Below are 26,613 nucleotides of genomic sequence, written 5' to 3' on the forward strand. Positions count from 1 at the left end.
GAGCTTTATCTGGAGTAGCGGTGGATCACACAACCTTTTTTTTTCTCCCTCGTTCCCCTTGTCTCTTCTGCGTCTATATCAGCGAGGATGTGTTTATTTACGCGTCAAACGAACATGCTGCTGCCATCAAAAGGAGAAACGTGTATCTTCAGGAAATCAGCTGGTCTGAAACTAAGAAAAGCAGCTTTATTTTCAACAAAAACCTTTATTTTCAAAACCTTTTAACCACCTTTCAGTCATAGTAAAAACATGAAAATCAACAAAGATCATCATCAGCAGCAGCGTGGTGAATTCCCTCGCTCTGGGGAAGCATATATATTTTTCTCTATGAATGTCTATATTTAACAGCTATAGTCTGTTTAGCATAATTCACAGAATCACTTTAATCACCAAGCGGAATAAATGTACATGACATGTTGACTCACAGGAACACAGCACACTCTGACACACGTGGTATAGTTCGTGTGTTATGCTTCGACTCGTATGGATCTTTGAAGGCTGATACCGAAGCTGCCAAAAGTCCAAATTTAGTGCTGACGTTTTTACACCCAAAAAATGTACGTTTGCTCCAGAATTTCAGTTTTTATCAGGGTGGAAAAGCCTCTGAAGCCGCATTTAGAGCATCATGGGACACTAAAACTCTCACTGAAACCCAGACTGATCAAATAGGTTCATTAGTTCATCATAGGCTCGTTAGTTTATTCAGTAGGTTTCAGTGATTGGGAAACTCTAGGATACATTACTGCATTTGAATGAAGAATTAATTTATAAAAAAAAACAGTAGAAAATTGAATGTAATGTCAGGTTTCTAGCGTGTTTTCCTCTATCTGAAGTCAGGAGGAACCGTCAGATCAGAGGTGGAGACGCTGACCGACTGATACCAGATCTCAGTATCGGCCCAGTGTATCTATATCTATATCTATATCTACAGTATATTTATATCTATATCTATATTGATATCTGTCTATATCAGTCTAACCTGTACAGAGGGAACACAACAGGACAGTGCAAGACATCTGACTACATACATCACTCATCATTTCCAAACCACTGTGTATCCATTTTGGAAAAAAACACAAATGATTACCTGAAGTTCATCATTCACTGCCTCTAAAATAATCAATATTCAGTATCTGTCACATGTTCCATTATTAAAGTAAGCATAATTTTCTTTCATTTTGCGCAGTGTCACATTTAGTTAAGGTAGGCGTCCCTGTGTTTTTCAAACGGTGCTCATCTCGTTTTGGAGCCGACCTCTGCCTGACGCTTCGTGACCTTTGACCTCTTTACTGTTGGTTGCTTGGTGATCTGGGACCTGAAGCTTGTTCTGCTGCTGCACTCTGTGAAAGTCACTTTGCATAAGAGCATTTGCTAAACGCCTTAAATCTAAATGTAAAACAAAGTAGGCTCAAAATATCCCTTTTCTCTGTGGCCTTTTGCTAAATATTATTTTTTATTATAATTGATTTATTTTATTCATATGTTTTATTATTATCATTACTTACCTGTTTTATCTTTTTTTCTTTCTTTTTAATGCCATTTTAAGAGTTGATAATGTCACTTTACTGGACAAATTATGTGTTTTTTGTGTTTTATGTGAAGCACATTGAATTTGCCTTGTGTAATACAGTTTGCCTTGCCTTGCCTAAATGTGCAGTATCAACTGCAGCCTAGTCCTCAAGTCAGTGGTAATCAGGGGAATAGATAGGTGGCTGACTAGTTTGAGATTCTCATGTTGAAATAAGAATAAATCTAATGTAAAGGTTGTAAATCAACGGAGTATCTGACTGACTAGAAGGAATTCAGCAAACTCCCAACAACGCTGAACAATTCTCCAACTTGCTGTTACACCCAAACACGTCATTCATCACTTCAACTTTAAGTTAATTTGATTTCTCGACCCTGCAAACATCCACTTAGGATTTAGAATCAAGTCTCTGTCTCTGTTAGTTTCATAGTTATGGCTAAAAAATTAGAAGCGTGTACGAGTAGAAATCCCAGATCTGGATCAACACCAAAATCTAATCAGTTGCTCCTTTCCCCAAAACCGGTCTGTCTACCAAACTTCATAGAAATACATTCATAACTTTTTGACAGAGGTGTGACCAAGTCAACTTCGCTCAAGTCCCAAGTCAGTCTCAAGTCTTGAGGCACAAGTCTCAAGTCAAGTCCCAAGTCTAAATGTAGATGTCAAAGTCCAAGCCAAGTCCATGTCATTAATGTCAAGTCTCAAGTCTAAATGTAGAACAGCAAGTCAAGTCAGAACAAATCAAGAGTCCAGTATCAATTTAATATCTTAAAGAAAACTAAATATCTAGGACTTTTCAATGCAATATGGTTTTAATAGGATAAAAACTTGGTAAGAGCATCATGAGTTTGATTTCTAGAATCAGTTTCAACTTCAATAAATTCAATCATTCCATACAAATTCAGAAAACAGAATTTAAATTCAGTCGTCCGCTGGAACAAATCTCATCACTTTCAATCTAAGTCATTTACACAAACACAAGATCTCAAGTCAAGACTTTAGAAACCTTTTCAAGTCATCAAAGTACAAGTCAGAGTCAAGTCCCAAGTCATCAAAGTACAAGTCAGAGTCAAGTCCCAAGTCACCAGAACCCAAGTCAAGTCAAGTCTCAAGTCTTCTCTTCATGCAGCAAGTCAAGTCTCAAGCTATTAAAACTGGGACTCGAGTCCAAGTCATGTGACTCGAGTCCCTACCTCTGCTTTTTGAAATATCCAAACAGACAAACTAGCAGCAGAGAAAACAAACACAGGTAATCACTGATCTGTAGTTACATTTAAAGAGTTTCATTACAAAGCGAGATGTCCCGCATTTGAAAAAGCTGACTTCCCTTATAAATTGATTCCTGCTAAAGTTATGAGTCATCTTCAGATCCTTCCTTACAAACTAGTTCTGTTTTTCGGAGGATGGGATCATCTGTGTTTTTGAAATACTGACTTCAAGTTCAGGTGGCAACAGTTTCTCCATGTTGTCTTCACACTGCAGCGTTTTGGAATGAAAGTAAACTGGAGCATCGTGGATCGATTCATTCTGTCTTTCTATTATCTCTGCTTCCTCTCCAGGAAGACATGAACCAGATCAGACGACTGGGGAAATCACTGTGTGTGTGTGTGTGTGTGTGTGTGTGTAATCTGTGCATGCACGTGTGCACCTATCTGTGTGCACGTCTATGTAAATGTAAATGCTTGCATATGTGGATGTGTATATGAATGTGATTATGATGTGTGGGTGTGATACACTTCACTCTATTTATGGGTGCTGCCTTTAAGTGGCTTGAGGAATATATATATATATATATATATATGTATACAGTATATATATATACAGATTTAATGCTTTTCCCTTTGAATTCATTGTGTCACATGCACATGCCCAGTGGTAGCTGCTGAAGAAATCCCCATTCATGTATTTATCCTGCATCTGTCCTGCATTAGTGCTGCAGACGGTTCTTTCTTGAATCTTCTACAGTAAAACCAAACGAGTGTATTGCAGAAGATCAGCCATCGAGTCACCGGAGCGTTCCTCGTACCTTCTGGTGGCTGAAAACAGCAAAAACATTATTCTTCCAAACAATTCCTATTGCAGATGGAGCTGAAATGCAGCAGTGGGACTTCAGTGGCTGCATGTGTGTTTCTGTGTGGTGTGGTGTATGTTTTAGCCTAATTTCTCCCCCAAAACCCAGTCCAGTATAGGCAGGGGTGGAGTTAATGATTTGGGGGCCCAAAGGTAATCATGGCCCCCCTGAACCCCAACCTTCACCTGCTTCAATCACATCCTTTCTATACATTATCTTCCAGTCGGGGCTGAGCAAAGTAGCGTTGTGCTTGCACGGGAAATCAGAGGAACGATCAGACAAACATTTTTTCCTTTCACAGATTCCTCACTGAACTCTGGAAAAAAAAGGTATTTGGATTTACTTAAAAAAATTGTGTACATTGGTTCCATATAATTGAAATATGTTTAATCAGTCAACACAAATTATTTGCTTTGGATTTAATGAATTATAATTGATTGCAGCGTAAAGAGTAGAAACAACTTCTTCGAGTAAATAACACATATTATGATTTTGTAAAACTGGCGACCAATGTTTCCCTTTTTTTTCCATTACATTACAAACTACTGGAACTCAAGAATCCAGAGGGAAATAGATTCACAAATTTAAGGAAATATATTTGACCCACTAGCTAACTACTGGAATCTGTAGCCTAGGTAGCTACTAGCTAACTAGCTAGTAAGCTAGCTAACTTCCCTCCTAAATTCAAGCAGTCGTTTCAGTTGTTGTTCCCAAGATTTATGCTAATTTGATAACTGTTAGCTCTGTCTGAAGTCCTCACTAATGTGTTGAAGTGACACTAGTTTTATATTTGCCAATTTTCTGTTTCTCACCCCGAGTCTAATGTAAGTTCAAAATGGCCGGCGCATCACTTTCTGAAATCACCGCCTAAATATCTTTCTGATGTAGTTCAAAACCGTTCCCAAAGCTTTTTTAACGTCATTTCTTACCGTGCCATGATATCTTATTCTGAACATTTTGTGCTCGTTGGGTTGGCGTTGAACCACTCCGCCTCCTGCACGCCGCTGTCCGTCAAACGCCTGCTGGGAAAGATCCGTCGAACCGCCGCCGCTACAGAACGTGCCGGCCGACCATGTGACCGCAGAGCTTCCACTGAACTTGACCTTTTAGCAGTTTCCTCCATTACAGCCGTTAATATTTAACTCCATAGATATATCTGTACCCGCTGTAACTGGAGACTGAGTGTGGAGACGTGTGTGTGTGTGTGCGTGTGTGTGCGTGTGTGTGTATGTGCTGCTTAGTGTAGTTCAGAAGGGTCAGTGTACCACATCAGATACCCTTACTGACAGAATACGAGGGTGTATGTGATGTGTGTGTGTGAGCGTGTGTGTGTGTGTGTGTGTGTGTGTGTGTGTGTGCAACCTGACCCTGCCTCTCACACTCCCTCTATCTGTATTTAGCATCAATTACCTCTCAGGTAGAACAATTAGCTCCTGAGGAGGTTGGGCCAAACAATTAGGCCGGGAGGAAGTAGAATACGCAACATGCAGTGATAATTTGATCGTTTATTTCATTATTAATATCCTTTAAAGAGCTAATGTATGAGATCAAGTTTTTGCTTTTTTGTTTTTGTCTCCATCTTTCGTGCTAAGAGAGATCACCTATCAATCAAACAGTGTGGGCGGAGCTTGGATTTTCTGTTGATCGCTGCTCATGCTAACTACCCAGTTCTTCTTCTTCTTCTTCTGTTGATTCCAAACAAACCGGAAAAAACGTAAAACGCATTTCTGATTATTACTGAAATGCTGTCACACACTGAAAGCGTGTTGGAGAACTACAATGACCATAATTCATTGCAAAACAGCAAAACAGACATTTATTGATATGATAATGTCACTTTAACCACTAAATATGACTTGATGTCTGCGTGGGTTTTTGTACACTGCAACACTTCAGCAGCTCACGGCTCGCTGGACTTTTACTTACAGCTGACCGACAACCAACTGCATGCTACACTGCCTGAGTTAATGCATATGTATATTATCTACTGAATGTCCTGAACTTTAGCCTTGCTCCGAAGGTCCTGAAGCCTCTGGACCATGTTGACTCCAGTCTGAACTTCTCTCCCTGCATCGGTTGCCGATCTGTCCCTCGCTTGGATGAAACTCCCTGTTGTATAATGTTAATTTGAAGTGGGATGCCCTGCTCCTGCGTCTTAAGCTGTGTGAAGGGGGGGGGGGGGGGACGCTTAAGACCCCGCAGGTCTGGATCTGAACCTGAACAGAAGGCCGAGTAATTACTGCACATTACCGCCGCTCATAATCTCTGCTCGTCTCTGTGCGGCTGTAATTCCTCAGCCAAACACCCAGTCAGCCAGTCGGCCGGCCGGTCTGCTACCCGTGAGCTGCGTGGGCAATTCCTGTACGTGGCCTTAAGCCCCGAGCCAGCCGGTAAACCAGCCGGCCAGTGTGGGCAATAAGCTCAGTCGCGGAGCGGCTGCTAACCGGCCGGCCAGTTAGAGCAGAGCATTATCCCAGCAGAGCTAAGCTGAGGATTGCACCACTGAGTCAGACTGTTGCTCTTCTTGTTTGTCACGGCACAGCGGCATGGCCGCGGCGCAACCTGAGCGTCCGACCGGCTGAGCGAGTGAGCGGTTGATTCGCGGACCGGAGCGTTAAAGCCGAGGGGAACGAGGTCCGTCTCTCTGCTGGAGTCACTCAGAGTTGAGCTGACATGACTCTCCGCAGGTCGCCCTCCTCTGCCTTCGCAGGTGAGTGCTGCAGCGACCTATAGGACGCCCGGCAGGACCCTCCTTTGTCCCGCCTGTCCCTCCTGTACCTCCGCAGAACAAAGAGGACACACTAGACCGGACCACCGTAGAGTAACCGCCTATTGTCCCTTCCCTGTCCCCCCAGTGTGTGTGTGTGTGTGTGTGTGTGTGTGTGTGTCAGCAAGCCGCATGGGGCAGCCGTCAACAGGCGGCTCTTTACGGCAGCAGGGTGTTCAGTTGCAGCCGTAGTTTAACTCCATTATGGATTCAGACCCCTGGGCGCTCACACAGGCCCGCTCTTCTTCTTCTTCCTCTTCTTCTTCTTCTTCTTCTCGGCTTTTATTGCAACTTTTAAACAGAATTAATCTGTTGATGCAAATGTGCGTCCACCTCCTACCTCGCCTCTTTCTCAGCCATGTGCCGCCGTGCCGTAAGCCTTCGGGCGGGCAGGGCGGTAATCCGGGTTAGTGTACACGGCTGAGACCGTGCTGTACGGCGAGGTGAGGAATTCAGATGATCCCGTTGGTTGAGGGAAACAGGAATCAGCGGGACGGTGCTGCGCTAACAGACCCGCAGACCCTGAAAGACAAAGGCTAAGCGGAGCAGAACCGTTTCTAAACCGCCTGGAGGCGAGCAGCCGGGCGCCGGAGAGAGAGAGGCGGCTCACGCGCCGCATCGACCGCGGCGGGGAAACGATCGGCCCGTTCTGGGAGCCCGAATTTACTATCGAGCCTCCTGCAGGTTTTCGAAGGCCAAATTCATTATAATATCTTTGATAGGCAGACGGCCGATTGATAACCAGTAATGACTTTCCCGCTCTCTCTCTCTCTCTCTCTCTCTCACACACACACACACACACACACACACACACACGGCTTCCCTTTAACATCCAAGCCAGGCTTCTGCGTAGTTTCGCTCACCCAAAATAGCGCAGGGGAAAGTTCCATCTGAGTATTGGCAAATTAGTAACTAGGACCGAATCAATATGATCAAAATCAAAAGAAACAGGGGCAATCGTGTTAAAGTGCTGTTGGATTTAACCGAAGGCAAAATGATCCATCTACAGAACATCACCTCAAAATAGTACAAATCAGAGTCTTTCCAGCTGTGATGCAGAAGCCAGGGATATTTCTGTGTAACCTAGATGGCAGCAACATGAATCCAAATGAGACCCGGGGTTCAAAATGTATTCAATTGTTTCCTGGCAGCAAGAAGTTTCCATGTAATCAGAGAAACAACGCCGAGACAACATGTGATCCAAGCAGCAGCATTAAGTCTTTGTGAAACGCTGCTGCCAATTAGCTTTGCCCCCAAAAAAGATGCCATTAGAAATTAGAGTAAAATCAGAGTAAAGCAGCCAATTACTGGGAAAAGACTGTTGTTTATCATACAGTGTTCTCTGGTTCCTAAAGGTTATGATACAGGAGCAACAGTTTGAGGAAACTGAGATGGGCAATGTTGCCTACAGCAGCGAATTTCAAACGTTTTCATGTCGAGAACCCCTAAATAGATCGGATATTAGGCCAGAGACCCCATTTGGTAAAATTTTGTCCTCAGGAACCTCCTATGAGAAGGTTTTTGTTTAATACAAAGCTGCAAATCTGTCAGAACTGAATGTGGCGAGGTGGAAAGAGTGAAATCTGTGACAAAAACATTCACCTCTATACATTTTCTTACTGTGCAAATTTATACTAAACGATTAACATTATCAGTTATTGATTTCCCTTATTAGATCTGTACCGATCACAAAGGAGGAGATGGAGATGAAGAGAAGCAGATGAGTTAGAGAAGGATTTTGAAGCTTTGAGACAAAAGAGGCTGCAACTCAATATCAGGATGATGATATACGAGTATTTTGTACATTCAGTCTATAGTGAGTGAAATAACAGAGAAATTAAGCTATTCCCTGTTTTGTGGGCCCCCAGGAACTCCCTCTGGGACCCCTGGTAGTCCCCGGACCAACGTTTTTCATATCAATCCCCTAATTTAGTCCACATTAGAGCCACATTACGACCCCCATTTGATGAGATTTTGTCTCCCAAATCTGAGAATATTTTATTGTCAGATATGGTTTTGTCCAGAACTCCATGACTGTCTGTATTGTAGGTAGAGAGATAACAGAGAAACTATGATCAGAACAGTCATTCTTCTACATTCTCTAACTGTGTTCACTTCTTGTAAATGAAATAATGCTGAAGTTTAACGATTCATCAGTTTGCTGGGGACCCTCTGGAACCCCCTCAAGGACCCCCTGGTGGCCCCCGGACCCCACTTTGGGCACCACTGCTCTAGAGGACGGACGGGAATCTAAAATGGGACAAGAATTTATCTGATTAATGTTTTTTTAAACCTTTTGTACACCGAGGGGAAAGTCGGGTGTCAGCGACGCCCCGCTTCTCATTCACACCAGAGAGAGAGAGAGAGAGAGAGATTGAGAGAGGGAGAGAGAAAGAGAGAGAGAGAGGGAGAGAGAGAGAGAGAGAGAGAGAGAGAGGGCATTTCTCTCTCGTCTCCCCCGGCCAGACTCGAACTGGCGACCTTCCAGTTACGAGCCTGGCTCTCCAGCCTCCAGGCTCCCGCTGTGGCAGTGAAACCGCAAGGAGCCGAGCGCAACTGTTGCCATAAAATGTCTTTCTATACGGCCTGAAAATACCTGCATGAAGCTTTTCCTCCTCTTGACCCGGCCAACAGATCTCACAGTGATATGTTTAAGTGTTGTATAAGTGTGTATGTGTGAGAGAGAGAGAGTGAGAGAGAGAGAGTGAGAGAGAGAGAGAGAGAGAGAGAGAGAGAGAGAGAGCTGTCCATGGTGCTGAAATGAGAGCACAGCGCGTGGCCTGGTGCGTTACTATGGCTACAGCTGTCTGTATCCCTAAAATAACCACACACACACACACACACACACACACACACACACAGTAACCTTATTACAAAAAAAGCCACTTGTGGCAATCTGTTGCAGCTCCTGACAACACAGCAGTCAGATTGATACAGATGGAGCCGCATCAAAAGGAGTTTCCCTGTTTTTATTTTTGTTTTTTTTCACGCCGCTGCAGTTTGGCTCCGTCCCCGAGAGGAACTGTTTGGAAAAATCACTCCACTGTACTTGGCGGAGAAGTTTTCCCGCCAGTATCCGTTTCTGACATCAGGATTTAATTTGTGCATCTATGTTTTCTAAATTATCGGGGGTGTGGGACGCTCTTCTCTATTTTGCGTACACACTTTGTGATTTTGGCTGATAGGACCGGTGCATTTTTATATAAAAATATCATGAATGTTGACACAATTACAACACTATTCAAATGTACTGTATGTTTCCATTGGGCGGAGACATTTACTCCTGGGTTCAATTCCCAACTCATGAAGAAGGTTAGGGTTAGTTTTCTGCTATGTTTCAGCTAAAGTTTTTCTTTTTTAACCATGACCAAAACCTTAACCAAAGTTGCATAAACTCTAACTCTCCAAAGTTGTCTAACCGGAACGCTAACCTTAACCCTGAGCTACTAAACTTAACCGATTCTCCCTGTCTGTCCAAATTAAATTCAGGTTTCAGGTTCAGATGTGTCACTGGTGGAAAATCTCCTCCACACAGAAAGCGACGAATCGAAAATTAAGCGAGCGAAAAACTGTCTCCTAAACCGCAGCAAAGCATTTCGTCCAGAGAAAGCTTTGACTCGCCAACGACGGCTGAACTTCTTCACCGCCTCGAACGCCATCAGACACGAAGAAGAAGAAGACATTTCATTTCTGGGCGATGACGTCCTTCAAACGTTGCCTCGTGCAAATCTGCCAGTAGGGTGAGATCATTTTATTTGTTTCCGGTGTAAATCAACTTGAATCAGGCAAATTTTCTGGAATCAGGCAGAATTATCTCACCCAATTGGCAGTTTTTGTTGATTTTATTTAAGGAAACCGATCTTTTAAGACTCAACACTAGGCTAAACTGCATGTTAAGACAGAGATTTTTTGCCAAAGTGCGACGTTGCCTCGTGCATTTTCAAAATACAAAGTGTAAAAACAGCCACATGTCCTGTCAGAGAGTTCTTGAGCAAGGAACTGACCTCCGACCTGCTGACTCATCTGTCAGCCGCTCTGGATAAAAGCGTCAGATAAATAATAATAATAATAATAATAATAAGGTAAACCTGTGTTCCAGAGCCGTGGGCGAACGGAGCGAGCCTCGTCAGAGTGGCCACGGCGCTCAGCGAGTCGTCCTCCATCCACAGCGACGCCCTGTACCACCTGACCCGGGACGTGTCCGGACTGGGACCCGACCCCGTGACCTACAGCATCCTGGAGGCCGAACCCTTTAAGGACGAACCCTGGGCTGCCGAGTCCCAGAGGCTGCTGCAGGTGAGTGGAGGACGAGTGTGTGTGTGTGTGTGTGTGTGTGTGTGTATATGGGTATTTGTACCTTGCGTCTGCTCAGGAAAACATGGACGCCCGCAGCAAACTCATGTTTCTATGGCAACTCTCAGAATAGACTAGTTCATGCTAGCAAAGACTTCTGTCTAACGAAGCACAAATCAACGTATGATACAAATGGAAACTAACACAGAAACTACATATCGAGTAAAATCAAGTTTTATCAAGTACAAATTGATGCAAAGGGAATTCAGGTTACTTCTCACCGTGCGCGCCGCCGTCCTGCCGTGACGTCAGCTGTGTTTATGTCGGGGAACTCGACCGAATTTCCGACTGGGAACTCCGACTCGAACGGCCGTTTCGTTGCACTTTTCCGTGTCGGAAGTCGTTTTTTCCCGCTGAGTTCTGAGTACAATCCAATACAGCATTCTTCAAGTGTCTAGTTAAGGCTGGGATTTGGGTTTAGGGTTCAAATTAGAATTAGGATTAGGTTTATTTTAAGGTGATATTGCTGACTGGTTGTGGCGGCTGTGAGAGACTCGGTAACAACCTGCAGCTGCAGAGTTTTGACCAAGAAAAATAAAATGTGTATTTATACAAATCATGTACTTTCTGCTGCTTTGATACCAGCTGAAACATTTGTGCATGCTGTTTCTTCTACATTTTTAAAAATAAGAAATACAAATTAGCATAATGAGAACATAAAAGGTGTGGAAAATCTACTTCTTTTTGAGTGCGAACCATCTTTTTTTCTACTGAAGATATTCTACTGGCGAGAGTGAGAGCGCTGATTCCTTCTACAGACTCGCTGCTTTGATATTTAGTCTTTCATCACGTTACATCATTTTGATGAGTCAGCAAAGCTTTAATCGACAGAAAAACTCAATAAAGTGACGTCAGAGCTTCCCATCGACCCCAAAGATGGATCAACCGTTCTCCAGCTGTTGTTTTTATTCTCAAATAAAAGATCTGGGAAGCTTTGAACGGCCGGAATCAACTTCTCCATTTTTCACTTTTCCAGGCTGAATTATTATTCATGAAACTAAATCACATCAGTAAGAGTTAAGATTAGCTCAGGGAAAATACTTGACTTTAGGGTTAAGATTAGAATTAGGACTATAGGTTTAGATTAGTTTAAGGGTTAAGGTTAGGGTAAGGGGTTTGTCAATGGGTCCTAGTGTGTGTGTATGTTTGTTTTTGAGTGAGTGTGTGTGTGTATCAGTGTGTGTCTTAAGTCTATTGAGTAGTTCAAATGGTTATACAGTATATGTTTTGTATTCTCTTCTAAACCCCGCATTCATAACAAACTGTGTTATATGAGGGAAGAGAAATATAATCCTGAGGCAAAGAAAAACTGACAGAAAAACAAAGAAGTTATTTCAATAGTTGTGGAGCCTGCAGGGAAAACACAGGTTCCTCTCCACGTTACATCAGTGATCCGTCTGACCAATCATGGCTGCTACAGTCAGCTGCTCGCGCGCTCTCTCTCCACACTGCAGAAAATATCCATCTTAAAGCCATTTGGCCTCGTGATGAGTCTTAAAGTCGATTTTTTTTTTTATAAAAAAAAAATCTGCCAGTAGGGTGAGATCATTTTTGTTTTTCCCGATGTAAATCAACTTGAATCAGGAGAATTTTCTGGAATCAGGCGAAATCTTGAGACTTATTTCAAGATGCTGACACTTGTTTGAAGAAAATTCCCCAAAAAGATTAAACTGTATTGTAAAAACCTGCAAGTATCTCGCCCAACTGGCATTTTTTCTTCATTTTAGTTTTAAGAAAAACGCTATTTTACGACACATCACCAGGCTAAACGGCATGTTAAGACGGACACTTTTTGCAGCGTGCTGCGCTCCGTGCCAAAAGCGCCGGCGGTGCGCAGGCAGCCTCCAGATCCACAGTGGGATAGATGGGTATCAGCAGCATGTGATCAGCTGCCGGATCGATACGCTGCCTCCGAATCTGAGAGAGAAACCGAGCATGAGAGCCGGTGGAGAGGAACCGGCGCTCCTGCTGGACGGTGGACTAACCGGACTGACCTCGCATGTCATTTGGGGATGATGATGATGATGATGATGATGATGATGATGAGGGTGAATCCAGCTGATTTTTTCTGCGCAAACCGCCAACTTTCCCTCCTGCTCTTCTTCTTCTTCTCCTTCTTCTTCTTCTCTGTGTGTCTCTAAAGCGCAACAGCATGCAGAACTCCCCGACTGAAGACAAGATCCCTGTGAGTACAAATTACTCTACACATCCATCCATCCATCCATCCATCCATCCATCCATCCATCCATCACACACATCCACTGCTTTTCTTTGCCTTTTAAAAATGAAGAGTTTGGTTCCAAAATTAGATTTCCACCATTTGGAAAAAGTGGATATTTGCTCTGATTACACCATCATTTCAACGGTTTATGGTACTTTTTAAAGGATAGAAGGTAACCTAAGCTCGTGCTTCACAACGGATATTGAGATATTGAATAATGAACATTGACTAGAACTAATCTCCCAAAATGTCAATGTTAATTAATGTAACGAAAAAGCATATAGTGCAGTATTTTGACAGTATTTTGGAATAAAGCTCTTCAAATCGCGTTAAATGCTCCCATTCAAGTCTGTTATTTACTGACTTTTACCGTTAGAGCAAGGCACTAACACTGCGGGGTTGGGGGTTCAAATCCCCATTCAGTTATAGCTTACAGAGGTTTTATTATAGAGGGTTTATTTTATTGGAGCCTATGAAGAGTTGATTAGAGTTAGAAAATAGAGGACAATTTGAATATTTTCACAGTATTGATCGGACTAAAGCTTTCTTCAGCGATCCGACTGAAAAATTGTAATATTGAAAAAGTTGATTCTGCTCTTTCAACTGCTTTTCTTTAGTGCAACAGAGTGTTTCTCATAGTTAAAAGAAAATTACAAAAGCGCGCCTTTAGGTCCAGTTGTTGCTGATCAATTCGTTCCTTTCTATTCTAGCCGAAATTTCTATTTAAAAATGAAACCTGCTTCTATTATGCTCTTTTTTGAAACACCGTGTTTTGCAGTTATGTGGATAAATGAACAACTTTTGTCTTGAAAGTGCTGGGATTATGTAGCCAAGGAGTTTAGGACACACACACACACACACACACACACACACACTCTTGAAAGAGAGAGAGAGAGAGAGAGAGAATACAATAGAATAGAATAGATGACATGCACATCATCTTTGACACCTCTTAAAGGACAAGTGCGTGGCTTTTTATTTTATTTTATTTTATTTTGAGAAGCCTCTCCTGCTGATCAGTAAGAAAGCCCTCTCTCTGTTAAATTGAAAAAAAAAATTCTCCCATCATGCCCGGTGCTGGAGTGGTTAAAGGTGAATCTGAATCCCACTCGAGCTTTCCCTCTTGTATCTTCCTGTTTTCTCTCTCTCTCTCTCTCTCTCTCTCTCTCTCTCCTTTCCCTCTGTCTAAATAAAGACAGAAGCAGCTAGAGGTGAGCGTCGGCCCACTCTGCCTCACAAACTTCTCACTCCAGTGTTTTGGAGAATCTGGCAAAGGCAAAAAATCAGTTTGCATGTTCTGACAAAGTGATGAGAATAGAAACCATCAACTTCAAACTACAATTTAACTCCACTTAACTCTACTGTTGCTGTAGCATTTTAAACATCAGTATATCATTGTTAAATTAATAGATATTCTGCTATAATGACTGTAAACCAGTGAGTCCATGTTGGAGCTGATTGCTCTCCTCTATCTCACTCCAGTAGTATTGTTAGTTCTAGTGTTTCTCCACATTAAGACTACATTTCCCATCAGCCCCGTTGCTTCCTGCCCCCCCCCCCCCCCCCCCCCCCCCTCCCTGAAAAGGATCAACATGTTGGAAGTGATTTCTCCATCTTCCTTTCCCTCCTTCCACCATCTGCTGCCAGAAACTCTTTCAGCTTTAGCTCTGTTTGCTCTGGAAGAACAGAACCTCTTCCTGTTTTGTGCCGTAAAGCGATCCAGCAGATTTCCCTCCAGATCCACCAGGTGGAGAAACTATGGAGGATGCAGAGTAGAGGCTGGTAGAGGCTGACAGGCTGACCACTGATGCTCTGGTTTGTTTACAGTAGTTGTACTAATGTCTAAATTAATGTGGTGATGATTTATTGATGTTAAAGTGCTGTAGCACCTTTAATGAGTAGAACAAGGCACTAACATTGTCTGGATTAGTGGTTACTCTTGCTAAATAGTGGGCACTCATGATGTTGTGGCACTTTGGATGAAATCTTGAAAATTCAGTTGAAACTTGTTGCTGAACTTCATGAGGCTTTCTTCAGACAGCAGGCAAATCTGATTTGTTTTTCAAATCTGATCTATAAGGCTGACTGTCCATGTTGTAATTTACAAGTGATCAGATCCCATTTGTCTTTTTAAACAGTATCATTCGCTGTCATTACAACACTGGTTGTCATAGTAACAACGTACGCATGAGCATGCTGACTATGGTGGGATTCACACGTAGCGTTTTCTGTGTAGAAAAGGCGCTGCCAGACGCTTCTTGTGAGGAGAAATAAAAAGTGAATCACGATAACGTCACCTGATGTTAGCTGAGCTGCAGCTAGCTCGCTAACCAGCTGGTTCACTTCTGTCAGACAGAACAGTGCTGAGCAACAAGCCAACACTGACCAGATATTCCCAACACACGCTGAGTCTTTATGATCAGTGTTGTGGTGCCGGAAATTCACTTATTTACAACAACCAATTTCTTCACCGGCACTTTCTCCATCTTTGTTGTTGTTGTGGAAACCTCGCCTCTCCTTCATCATGATTGGCTGGCTGAGAAAAAAGCGGTTCACGTCACCCAGCGCTTTCCTGAAAAGTCGAACCTTTCTCAACTTTTGAAAGCGCTCCGCTCTCCGCCTTGTGGCCGCTCCACTCTTATTTTAATGTTAAAAAAGCAATGGCAGTTTTGTCCAACAGCTCTGGGTGCTAGCATGAAGCTAGTAACATGAAATTTGCTTATTCTGACTGTTTTTATTTCTATACGTGCCTTCAAGTTTGGCCTGTACTGAGCACCATGTGATTCTATGTGTTTTTTTGCCACTCAGTCTTTAGAGAAAACATCTGACTCGTATCGGTGAAATGAGCTGCCTGTCTGATCGTTGCCTTACTCCATCAAAGTGCTCTTGACTAGCCAGAGGATTTCTACTGTACGTCCCCCTTTGCTTCCCTGTTGTCCCCCGCAGGTTGTGGGTTCGACTCCCATCCCGCAGGGCGGCGGAGGAGGCCTCTTCTTCTCCGACGGCCGGCGGAAAGTCGACTACGTTCTGGTCTTCCACCAGCGGCGGCACGGCTCCGTGCGGTCCCGCGCCAGCACCTCCGCCTCGCACGACCGGCTGTCCATCATCTCCAACGGCAACTTTCCTCTGCCGGTGGCCTCGGACCCGGCGGGAGGAGGAGGAGGAGGAGGAGGAGGAGGAGGAGGAGGAGGGGGAGGAGGAGGAGGAGGAGGAGACGGGGTGTTTGTGGGCGAGGTGTGTGTGGAGCTCGGAGGAGGGGAGGACGACACAGCGGAGCCGGCCGAGTGCGAGGTGCAGCTGATCAGACAGGAGTTCGAGGCCAACCTGGTGGAGGCCGGCCTGGAGATAGAGAGAGACAGAGAGGTGAGAGAGTGTGTGTGTGTGTGTGATGTCAGAGGTTATGTATGTTCGGAGGGAGAGACAACACTCCTCTCATCTCATCTTACGTGAGATTTGTTTTTGATTTGGCTTCCAAAGAAATTTCTGGTGATTTCTTCTTGATCTTTACTCTCCATTATAGTGATAAAAACTACCAGAACAAATTTGGACTCTGTTCTCCTCCTCCTCCTCTCTTCGTCTCTGTGTTTACAACTACAGCTTCCACATCTCCTGCTTCCCCATCCCCTTTTTGTCTCTCTCTCTAGAGCTACAGTTAGCTAGTGATCATATTTAAAGAATGCGTAACACACTGTTTCGTCACCTGGTACACAATTTTGGAAAGTGCGAAGAAAGGGTTGCGAGGAGTGAGAATGAACGATGTGTCTGATATAACGGATCGCCCCATCTCTACTTGAGGGCGTTCACAATTTTTTTGATCGCAAAGCATTTGACGCTGCCAAATACCTGCGGTGACATCACTGATGGAGGCGTGGCCAGAAGTTTCAGCCCATAGAAAGCAGAGCAACGAGTTTCTGCTGCTAGAAGCGGATTGCAGGACTTTATCCGAAAAACGTTGAAATTAAGTACAGGATTAATGCTCCTTAAAGGGGCAATAAGTAAGACTTTTACCACTCCATAGCAGAAAATGACCATAATCTATTTACAAGGGATTGATAGGATTGTTGATCAATACCAGTGACTCATTGATTACTTCACTGTTTTGGAATAATAACTCTCCACCCGTCAGAATAACAAAATAAAGCCTTGCTTCCAAGCCAAAACATCAAATGACAAAGCAGTATTAGTACACCAGTATTCAGCATGGTGATATATTAGCTCCTCACTAGATATTCCTGTTGGATCTCTGCTCTAATGAGCTATCTTACTGCTCTGTGTTGTGAAAATGTGACTTTGTTGTTTGTGTCCTTTATAGGCCACCGTAGATCAGGGGGGCAGGGGGGGGTGGGAGGAGCTGTACCAGGGACGTGTGTAGGAGGAGAAGAGTTCTATCAGTTTTGTTGCAATTCCTACTGATCAACAGTAGAGATCAATAAAGATCACAGATTTTTTAACGGCCCTCTAATCGTGCATAATCATGATTTTAGTGTCTGTGAATAAAAGCATATCAGCGATGTATAAACATTCAATTTAGATTTCCCAAAGCAGTTGAGATGTTGATATATAGTTGCTAAAGGTGCAGTAAAAGCATTTTCTTCTGTAAAATCAAGACAAACAATCATGACTAATAATTGCGATCACAGTATCTACATAATCATAATCAAGATTATGATTTCAGCCTTTGCCTTGCAGCCTTTCTTGAGGTGTAACGCTCTGAGTGCAGGTTGCAGTTTGTCTTTTTGTGATTTTTTTGTAGGGTAACCCTGGTAAACACTCCTTGACACAAGATCTGATGTAACTGCCTGCTGCTATTTAGGGTGAGCGCCTACATAGAGAGCTAAGTTGGATGCTGGAGGAAAGTGGTGGGAGAGAGTCGGTGCTGTCGGGGTTATCAGGTAGTGAGGACAAACATTCATCTGTATTTCTCTTGTCAGCTTCTGCATCCTGTTCTGCTGTCTTCATGTTGTTTCTGTTGGGATTTACACAATAACAGAAACAGCACATGAAAATGGAGTTATCCTTTGAAATAACTAAATCAGAATTATAAAATCAGCTTTACAGGGAGTTATTAAAGGTGCCATATGGTGTAAAGCAGGACTCCCCTTGCCTCTGTGATGATAAAGGAGTTGGATGGTCTATCTAAACATGGTGAAAGTATCAAACCGCACGGTCGCCAACTAAATCCACACAATCCATATTAGAAAAGCGAGCCTCTAAACGAGCCGTTTGGACTTCCGTAACTTTGTGGCGTCACAAAGGTTCGCTCATTATCACTTTTGTAAGAAATAATAGACTAACAAAGTGTTTTTTTCAAAGCAGTTGAGCGGTTGTCATTGTTTATTACCGGAGAGTTCCAAAGAGGCAAAATGCTCAAATTGAACCAGCATCAGTCATAAAAAAGGTAAAAGAATTTAAAGTGGCAAGGAGAATAGTCTGGAAAATAATTACAACTTCATCGGCAAAGAGAAACAGTGGAAACGTGGCAAAGAGAAGTTGCAAAAGGAGAGTGAACTGAGGTAGAGAGGTGTGTTTGTAATATTAACAAACATGGAGTGCATGATTGGATAATTAGATCACATGATATTGGAGGTGACCAAAATTCCTGCCAGGAGACAAAAAAAACATTTTGGAGAGCTGCGTTAAAGCTACAGTCTGCAACTTTTGGCCCTGAGGTAGCGAAATGTATCGTTAGCCCCGCCCTCCGCCCCCTTATTTGGCCCAGGTCCCGCCCCCAACACCTGTCAGAGGACACAGCCACAGGAAATGGTTTACGCCCCAAAACTTCCCAACATGATTGAAAAGCCAGTTACAGGGAAACAGGGGGATTTAGGCCTGAACACACAGACTGTTAATGAAGCATATATCGTATTTATTTAATATTTTGAATGTGAAAAAAGCTTTAAGGTGCGCTCCACTGTGAGGAAAATAGATTAGTAGAATATCGCTGTTGTCAGGTGAAAATCTCATATCTCCAAAATGTCAACTTTTCCGGAACTAAGAAAATCAGCCTTGGTTTTAGCTTGACCACCAGGCACTTTTGAGTTAATCTAACCGCTTTTGAAAAGGTAAACTTTCGCAACCAATAAAAGACAAGAAAATCACCAAAACTGGAGTTACAAGGTTTTCACCTGACAGCGATGAAATGAAAATCTCTCCTCCTGGACTTGGACTCAGTTTATCTCTTCACTGACTCTGCTGGCTGTTGCCCGGTGAGTGTTTGGTGTTTTGGTGTCGATGGTTTTCTCAGCCGGTCGACTTCGGCACAGCTGCTGCGCTGAACCCTTTGTGTCCATTTACTAATTCTGCCTGGAATGGGTAATTTTGTCTTGACATGTGCAAAACACATTACTGTGATCGTGCGTTACATAACAACCAATACTTAAGTGTGAGAGTGTGTAGTGCGGTTCCTGTTTCTTGTGTGTGTGTGTGTGTGTGCAGTAGGCGCTTGGCAGAACATGCTGTCTGTGGGCGCTCTACGTTCATGCAGTGGGTCTGCAGGCTGGCTGCCACAGTGTTTTACAAACGCAGCTATTGTAAAAGTCCCACTTGTTACTGAGTGAACTGCTGCTGCACTTTGGCTCCGTCTGCAGCAGAATCAAGTGCTGCTCTCTTCAACTGTTGGAAAACTGCAGGGAGCGGTGTTGCAACTAGCTGGTTGAGAGACGCTGGAGTTTCGTTGAACAATATACTGATTATTCTAATTTTGTTCTATGATATGAAGTTCAAGGAAGAATTGTCTGCAGTGGAAATGCAGGATAAACATGAGATGAATGCATTTATGAGTGAACATTTACATGTAGATGCATTGTGCGTGCTCACATTTCTATTTTGCTGAATGCATGGGCGTGTGTGTGTGTGTGTGTGTGTGTGTGTGTGTGTGTGTGTGGTGGCTGGCAGCCAGTTGGCAGTGTGTGCGGTCTGCAGGCTAGTATTAATCAGATTGTTGACAGTGCGGCCATGGAGCCTAAGCCTGGATGAGATTAGCTGACTGCCTGATCGGCCCGTATCTCATCTCACGGCCGGGCGGGCGGACACACTCTGCTGCCGGCCGCGCTTCAGTCCGACATCCACCGCCTCAATACAGTGACGGGTTCTCTTACAAAATGACTGACAAAACTAATTGCGGTCCTTCCGTCAGTGTGCAGAGAACAGTGTCTGAAGGAAACTGGAGGTTTGTCACACGATCGCTCAGACATCAAACAAGTCATCATGTTTACCAGTTAGTCAAACTTAAACCGTCAATAAGCGATATCAGGCCATATAACCAGTCCTGAAGCTAACTAACTGCTATGTGGAGATTTCACTGAGACATAATGATGTAAACCAATATCCACACAGCAGCAGCTGTGTTGCTGTTTTCACCTCTTTTTCATCTCTTCATCTTTTTTTCACCTCTTTTTCCTGAACGAAGCTCCTCCCCCTCTCTCCAGCAGCTTTACAAAGTACTAGCTTGTCTCCTCCCTCACTGTTGAAAAGCAGATTCGATGAAACGAGCGAGTAAACTTGTTAAACTAGTAAACTTGTTAAACTAGTAAACTTGTAAACTTGTAAACTTGTTAAACTAGAAAACTTGTTAAACTAGTAAACTTGTAAACTTGTAAACTTGTTAAACTAGAAAACTTGTTAAACTAGTAAACTTGTTAAACTAGTAAACTTGTAAACTTGTAAACTTGTTAAACTAGTAAACTTGTTAACTTGTAAACTTGTTAAACTAGAAAACTTGTTAAACTAGTAAACTTGTTAACTTGTAAACTTGTTAAACTAGTAAACTTGTTAAACTAGAAAACTTGTTAAACTAGTAAACTTGTTAACTTGTAAACTTGTTAAACTAGTAAACTTGTTAACTTGTAAACTTGTTAAACTAGTAAACTTGTTAAACTAGTAAACTTGTTAACTTGTAAACTTGTTAAACTAGAAAACTTGTTAAACTAGTAAACTTGTAAACTTGTTAACTTGTACATTTGTTAAACTAGTAAACTTGTTAACTTGTAAACTTGTTGAACTAGTAAACTTGTTAACTAGTAAACTTGTTAACTTGTAAACTTGTTGAACTAGTAAACTTGTTAACTAGTAAACTTGTTAAACTAGTGAACTTGTTAACTTGTAAACTTGTTAACTAGTAAACTTGTTAAACTAGTAAACTTGTTACCTTGTAAACTTTTTAAACTAGTAAACTTGTTAAACTAGTAAACTTGTTACCTTGTAAACTTGTTAAACTAGTAAACTTGTTAAACTAGTGAACTTGTTAACTTGTAAACTTGTTAACTAGTAAACTTGTTAAACTAGTAAACTTGTTACCTTGTAAACTTTTTAAACTAGTAAACTTGTTAAACTAGTAAACTTGTTACCTTGTAAACTTGTTAAACTAGTAAACTTGTTACCTTGTAAACTTTTTAAACTAGTAAACTTGTTAAACTAGTAAACTTGTTACCTTGTAAACTTTTTAAACTAGTAAACTTGTTAAACTAGTAAACTTGTTACCTTGTAAACTTGTTAAACTAGTAAACTTGTTACCTTGTAAACTTTTTAAACTAGTAAACTTGTTAAACTAGTAAACTTGTTACCTTGTAAACTTGTTAAACTAGTAAACTTGTTACCTTGTAAACTTTTTAAACTAGTAAACTTGTTAAACTAGTAAACTTGTTACCTTGTAAACTTTTTAAACTAGTAAACTTGTTAAACTAGTAAACTTGTTAAACTAGTAAACTTGTTACCTTGTAAACTTGTTAAACTAGTAAACTTGTTACCTTGTAAACTTTTTAAACTAGTAAACTTGTTAAACTAGTAAACTTGTTACCTTGTAAACTTTTTAAACTAGTAAACTTGTTAAACTAGTAAACTTGTTACCTTGTAAACTTGTTAAACTAGTAAACTTGTTACCTTGTAAACTTTTTAAACTAGTAAACTTGTTAAACTAGTAAACTTGTTACCTTGTAAACTTTTTAAACTAGTAAACTTGTTAAACTAGTAAACTTGTTACCTTGTAAACTTTTTAAACTAGTAAACTTGTTAAACTAGTAAACTTGTTACCTTGTAAACTTGTTAAACTAGTAAACTTGCTACCTGCCTCTTCACTTGTCATTGTGGGACATGTGACCTTCAGCAGGAGAAACATCTGTCAAAGTGAGACTGGTAACCAGTGACACTTCTCCATAGGTACGGTTAGCTTATCTGTTTATCCACAGTGCTTTGCTAGGTTTGTCCTTCGTAGGCCTCCGTTCTGTAGTGGCTTTGCTGTGTGTTATTTACAACTTTGTTGCAGTTTCTGTCGCCCTCTAGTGGTCAGAAAATGTTGCTTATTGCAGCTTTAATCTGTAATAAATGTATGTTGCTGCAAACTTGTTCTACTTAAGGATCCTGTGGCTGAAACATGTTGACTGATAAGACATGCTTATTATATATCAGCACAAGTTTTTGTTTCAGCTCTGGGTAAAACTAGAAAAGAGTAAATTCCAGCAACACTTGCAGTACTGAGAAGAAATATTCATCAGTAAAACAACATGCCTTCGTCAGGGTTTGTTGTTTCTGCTTTGGGTCACTGACAAAATGATTTCATCATGAACATTTCACAGGAAGCTAGTAGTCGCAAAAGAGAAAGAAAAGAAAATACAATAAGATAGTATTCACACCCAAAAAACAGAAGCAAAAGAAAATACCTGCACACATTCCAGGATCCATTTAGAGTATTTTCTGCTCTCTCTCTTGTGATGATGTCATGCTGTAGTTCAACTTTACTGCCCGAATTACTACAGCAAGCTAGTAAAAAACAGGGCAAAACAACATTTGTTTTATCTTAGATAATCATCAGATCATCGTAATCCATGCCTAAATAGAATAAATCCAACAGCGGCATCACAAAGCAACGTGTCTGCAGCAGAATGATGCAGCGGAAACAGATTCTCTCATCTGAAACGAACAAACTTCCATCAGAGAAATGCATCCAGCGAATTAAGTGTTAACCTGGTTTAGGGGCGATAAAATATGCGGCAATACATTTGAATGGAAACAGTACTTTCTGAAGGATTGTGTATAATCTAAGATCTATTTTAGATTTCTTTATCATATTAACGTTGTACCATAAAAACTCCTGACGGGCTTTATGTGTCCAACCTGTTTGACTGTAGAATAATTGTGTGCAGAAAAAAAAGAAAGTGTGGCTCAAAAGTCCAACTTGTTGACTGTGTCGGAGGATTATTGAGCTGACCTTCGATCTCTGAGGAACATCCTCTTACCCAACACTTTTAATTAAGTTAAAGGAAGACATTAATTCAAGGAGTGGAGTTGGGAGGTTTGCTGAGTTCGGTCTATGGGGGCTTGGGAAGCAGAAGGAGCAGAAGGAGCAGAAGGATCTGGATTAAGAGTTTGTAATCTAAAGAGACTGATTCTCTCCTCACAAATGATTCACCGGGTGTGGGAGCAGCGCTGCCCTCCGCACTACACTATTGTTGTATAGGAGGGGTGACCAAGTCAACTTTGTTCGAGTCCCAAGTCAGTCTCAAGTCTTGAGGCACAAGTCTAAAGTCAAGTCCCAAGTCTAAATGTACATTACAAGTCGAGTCCAAGTGAAGTCTATGTCATTAAAGTCAAGTCTCAAGTCTAAATGTAGAACAGCAAGTCAAGTCAGAACAAATCAAGAGTCCAGTATCAATTTAATATCTTAAAGAAAACTAAATATCTAGGACTTTTCAATGCAATATGGTTTTAATAGGATAAAAACTTGGTAAGAGCATCATGAGTTTGATTTCTAGAATCAGTTTCAACTTCAATAAATTCAATCATTCCATACAAATTCAGAAAACAGAATTTAAATTCAGTCGTCCGCTGGAACAAATCTCATCACTTTCAATCTAAGTCATTTACACAAACACAAGATCTCAAGTCAAGACTTTAGAAACCTTTTCAAGTCATCAAAGTACAAGTCAGAGTCAAGTCCCAAGTCACCAGAACCCAAGTCAAGTCGAGTCTCAAGTCTTCTCTTCATGCAGCAAGTCAAGTCTCAAGCTATTAAAACTGTGACTCGAGTCCAAGTCATGTGACTCGAGTCCACACCTCTGTGTATAGGGCTGCAATATAATCACAAAAAAACTAAAATTGTTTCTGATGCTTTGGAGATGTGCAAACAAATCAAGCTGAATTTTTTACTTTCAAACTGATGAAATCCAGACTGTTAGCATCTCCTCCCAACCAGGACTGTTTATAAACCTTTTTTTTAAGCCCTGAAAAAGCTTTTCTCCACATGCAATTTCATGCAACATCATGCAACAGCTGCTCAATGACAAACAGAAGACTGCGGTCGCCCCCAGGTGTGAATTAGCGCTGAGCAATTAGTTGAAAAAGTCTTGAAACTGCAAAGCTGACTGTGCTGCAGAAACATCTAAACAGGTTATGTCTCATATTCAGGCTTAACATTTTGTTTTTTCCTTAAAAGAAGTAAAAAAACAACTTGAAATCGCAATACTGAAAAAAAAAACCTGTCAAACAAATCCTCATCTCTCATATTCAGGCTTAAAATCTTCTAAAAATCCTCTAAAAAATAAATAAATCTTGTAATGGGGTTTCACATCCAATCTAGTTTCACTTTAGAATTCTCTTGTGTCTATACCTTGAAATAAGGCAGAATGAGGCAGATTATTATCACTATTACACTAGTATTACACTAGTATCAGGACAAGGATACTTGATTCAAGGAAATTGTAATCATTGCAAATAATGAAGTTATGGCATCCCAGTGGCAGATTTTGTTGCTTGTTTTAAGAAAACTAAGCTTGTAAGACTTGATGTGGACTAAATGAACTGTGAAGGAGGATATTTTCTCGCAGTGTGGCGTCTGTTCAGGTTCATCCCAACATCCGCCTGCCTGCAGGGCTGCAGGAGATCCTCAAATGTCATCCTGCACCCCACACACACACACACACCTACACACACACACACACACCTACACACACACACCCCTACACCCACCTTCTGTCCTCAGCCTCCTCAACACTTCATCTTGCAGCCATCTTTCATCCTCTCTCTTTTTCTCTCAGTTTCTGTCCTTTCTGTCCCTTTGATCCACTCACTCACATCCTGTACATCTCTCTCTCTCATTGCCCCTCCCTCTCTGTCGCATATTGGATTTTTAGTCATACAAACATTTCTTGGAGGCAGAAATAATCTGATTGGTTGAGTTAAACCTCAGTGGGCGGAGCCAAAGAACCACAGTTTTTCTGGCTAAGTAACATTAGACTGAAGCTCAGTGAAAAAGACAAGAGGTAAGAGAGGAGGAAGCTAATATTATGAAGCCTAGCGCTCTGCTGCTAACTGAAAAAATACAATCTATCATACTAAGTTATCTAGGTTAGCTAGTTAGCTAGCTGCTGAGCTTCAACATCATGATGCCAGGGTCAGGAATGAATGAAAAAGTCATTGCCATTTTTCATTTACATTTTGCCCGAAGTTCCTTCTTTGCCGTTCAGTTTTACCAGTTAGCTAACTTGTGCTCAGAAAAAACTGTGGTTGTTTGGCTCCGCCCACTGAGCTTTAACTCAACCAATCAGATTATTTCTGCAGCTCTGCCTCTGAGAAATGTGTGTACAACTAACGCTTCAATCTGCCTTTCTATCTCTTTTCATTTTTTTGGCTCTTTCATTTTTTTCTCCCCCTTTCACCCCCTTTCTCTCTCTCTCTCTCTCTCTCCCATTATCCACCCATCTCCCCCCCCCCACACACACACACACCCCACCCGATCCCCCTCTCATACTCGGTGCCCCCCCCCCCCCCCCCCCCCCCCCAAACGCCCCCCAGCTGCGACCTAGTTCCCCCCCTACAGAGATGAAGAGCTAATTGGAACTCCCTCTACTAATTAACCTTCTCCAGGCCGAAAGGTATTTATATCCTCCGCTGTTTGATAGAGTGATAGACAGGAAGGAGAGAGAGAGAGAGGGGGGGGGGTGATCAAGAGGGGAGAGAGAGAGAAAGTAAGGCGGGAAAGGAAGGGGCGAGCGAGCAGAGGAATGAATGCAAGTGGGAAAGAGAGATAGTGGTTGGTACAAGCAAGCAAGTGAGGGAGGGAGGGGGCGAGAGAGGTGAAGACGGGAGGGAAATGAGTGAGCGAGCGAGGGAATAGAGTGTGGAGAAGGTGGATATGACCGAGGGAGGGAAATATGAGTGAGAGAGGTGATGTAGTTGTAAATAAAAAGGTGGGTGGGTCAGTGTTCATCATAAGGTAAACAACCAATTATATTTTAAAGGTGCTATATGTAGCATTTTAACATCAATAAATAATTACTAATTTATTAATTTAGAGACATCAGTACACAAAACAGGAAGAGGTTCTGTTCTTCCAGAGCAAACGGAGATAAAGCTGAAAGAGTTTCTGGCAGCAGATGGTGGAAGGAGGGAAAGGAAGATGGAGAAATCACTTTCAACATGTTGATCCTCTTCAGGGAGGGGGAGGGGGGGGGCGGGAAGCAACGGGGCTGATGGGAAATGTAGTCTTAATGTGGAGAAACACTAGAACTAACAATACTGCTGGAGTGAGATAGAGGAGAACAATCAGCTCCAACATGGACTCTCTGGTTTACAGTCATTAGACCAAAGTATCACAGTTAATTTAACAATGATATATTAAATGCTACATGTGGCACCTTGTTGAAACCATTAATTGATGTTTTTCCCTCCTAAACGACCTTATC

At 42.0% G+C, this 26,613-nt stretch overlaps 1 protein-coding gene across 1 annotated transcript in view; it reads left to right on the top strand.

Moving 5' to 3' along the window:
* The first annotated feature begins 6,272 nt into the window (after positions 1-6,272).
* ano2b (anoctamin 2b) overlaps positions 6,273-26,613 on the top strand; it is a 99,334-nt gene continuing 78,993 nt past the window's right edge. Inside the window, exons 1-3 of the mRNA XM_071904120.2 lie at positions 6,273-6,309; positions 10,466-10,662; positions 15,887-16,303. Of these exons, the coding sequence (XP_071760221.2) occupies positions 6,273-6,309; positions 10,466-10,662; positions 15,887-16,303 (651 nt within the window). The remainder of the gene's footprint in view (positions 6,310-10,465; positions 10,663-15,886; positions 16,304-26,613) is intronic.

The sequence above is a fragment of the Centroberyx gerrardi genome, chromosome 24 (genome assembly GCF_048128805.1).
Source record: "Centroberyx gerrardi isolate f3 chromosome 24, fCenGer3.hap1.cur.20231027, whole genome shotgun sequence".
Classification (NCBI taxonomy): Eukaryota; Metazoa; Chordata; class Actinopteri; order Beryciformes; family Berycidae; genus Centroberyx; species Centroberyx gerrardi.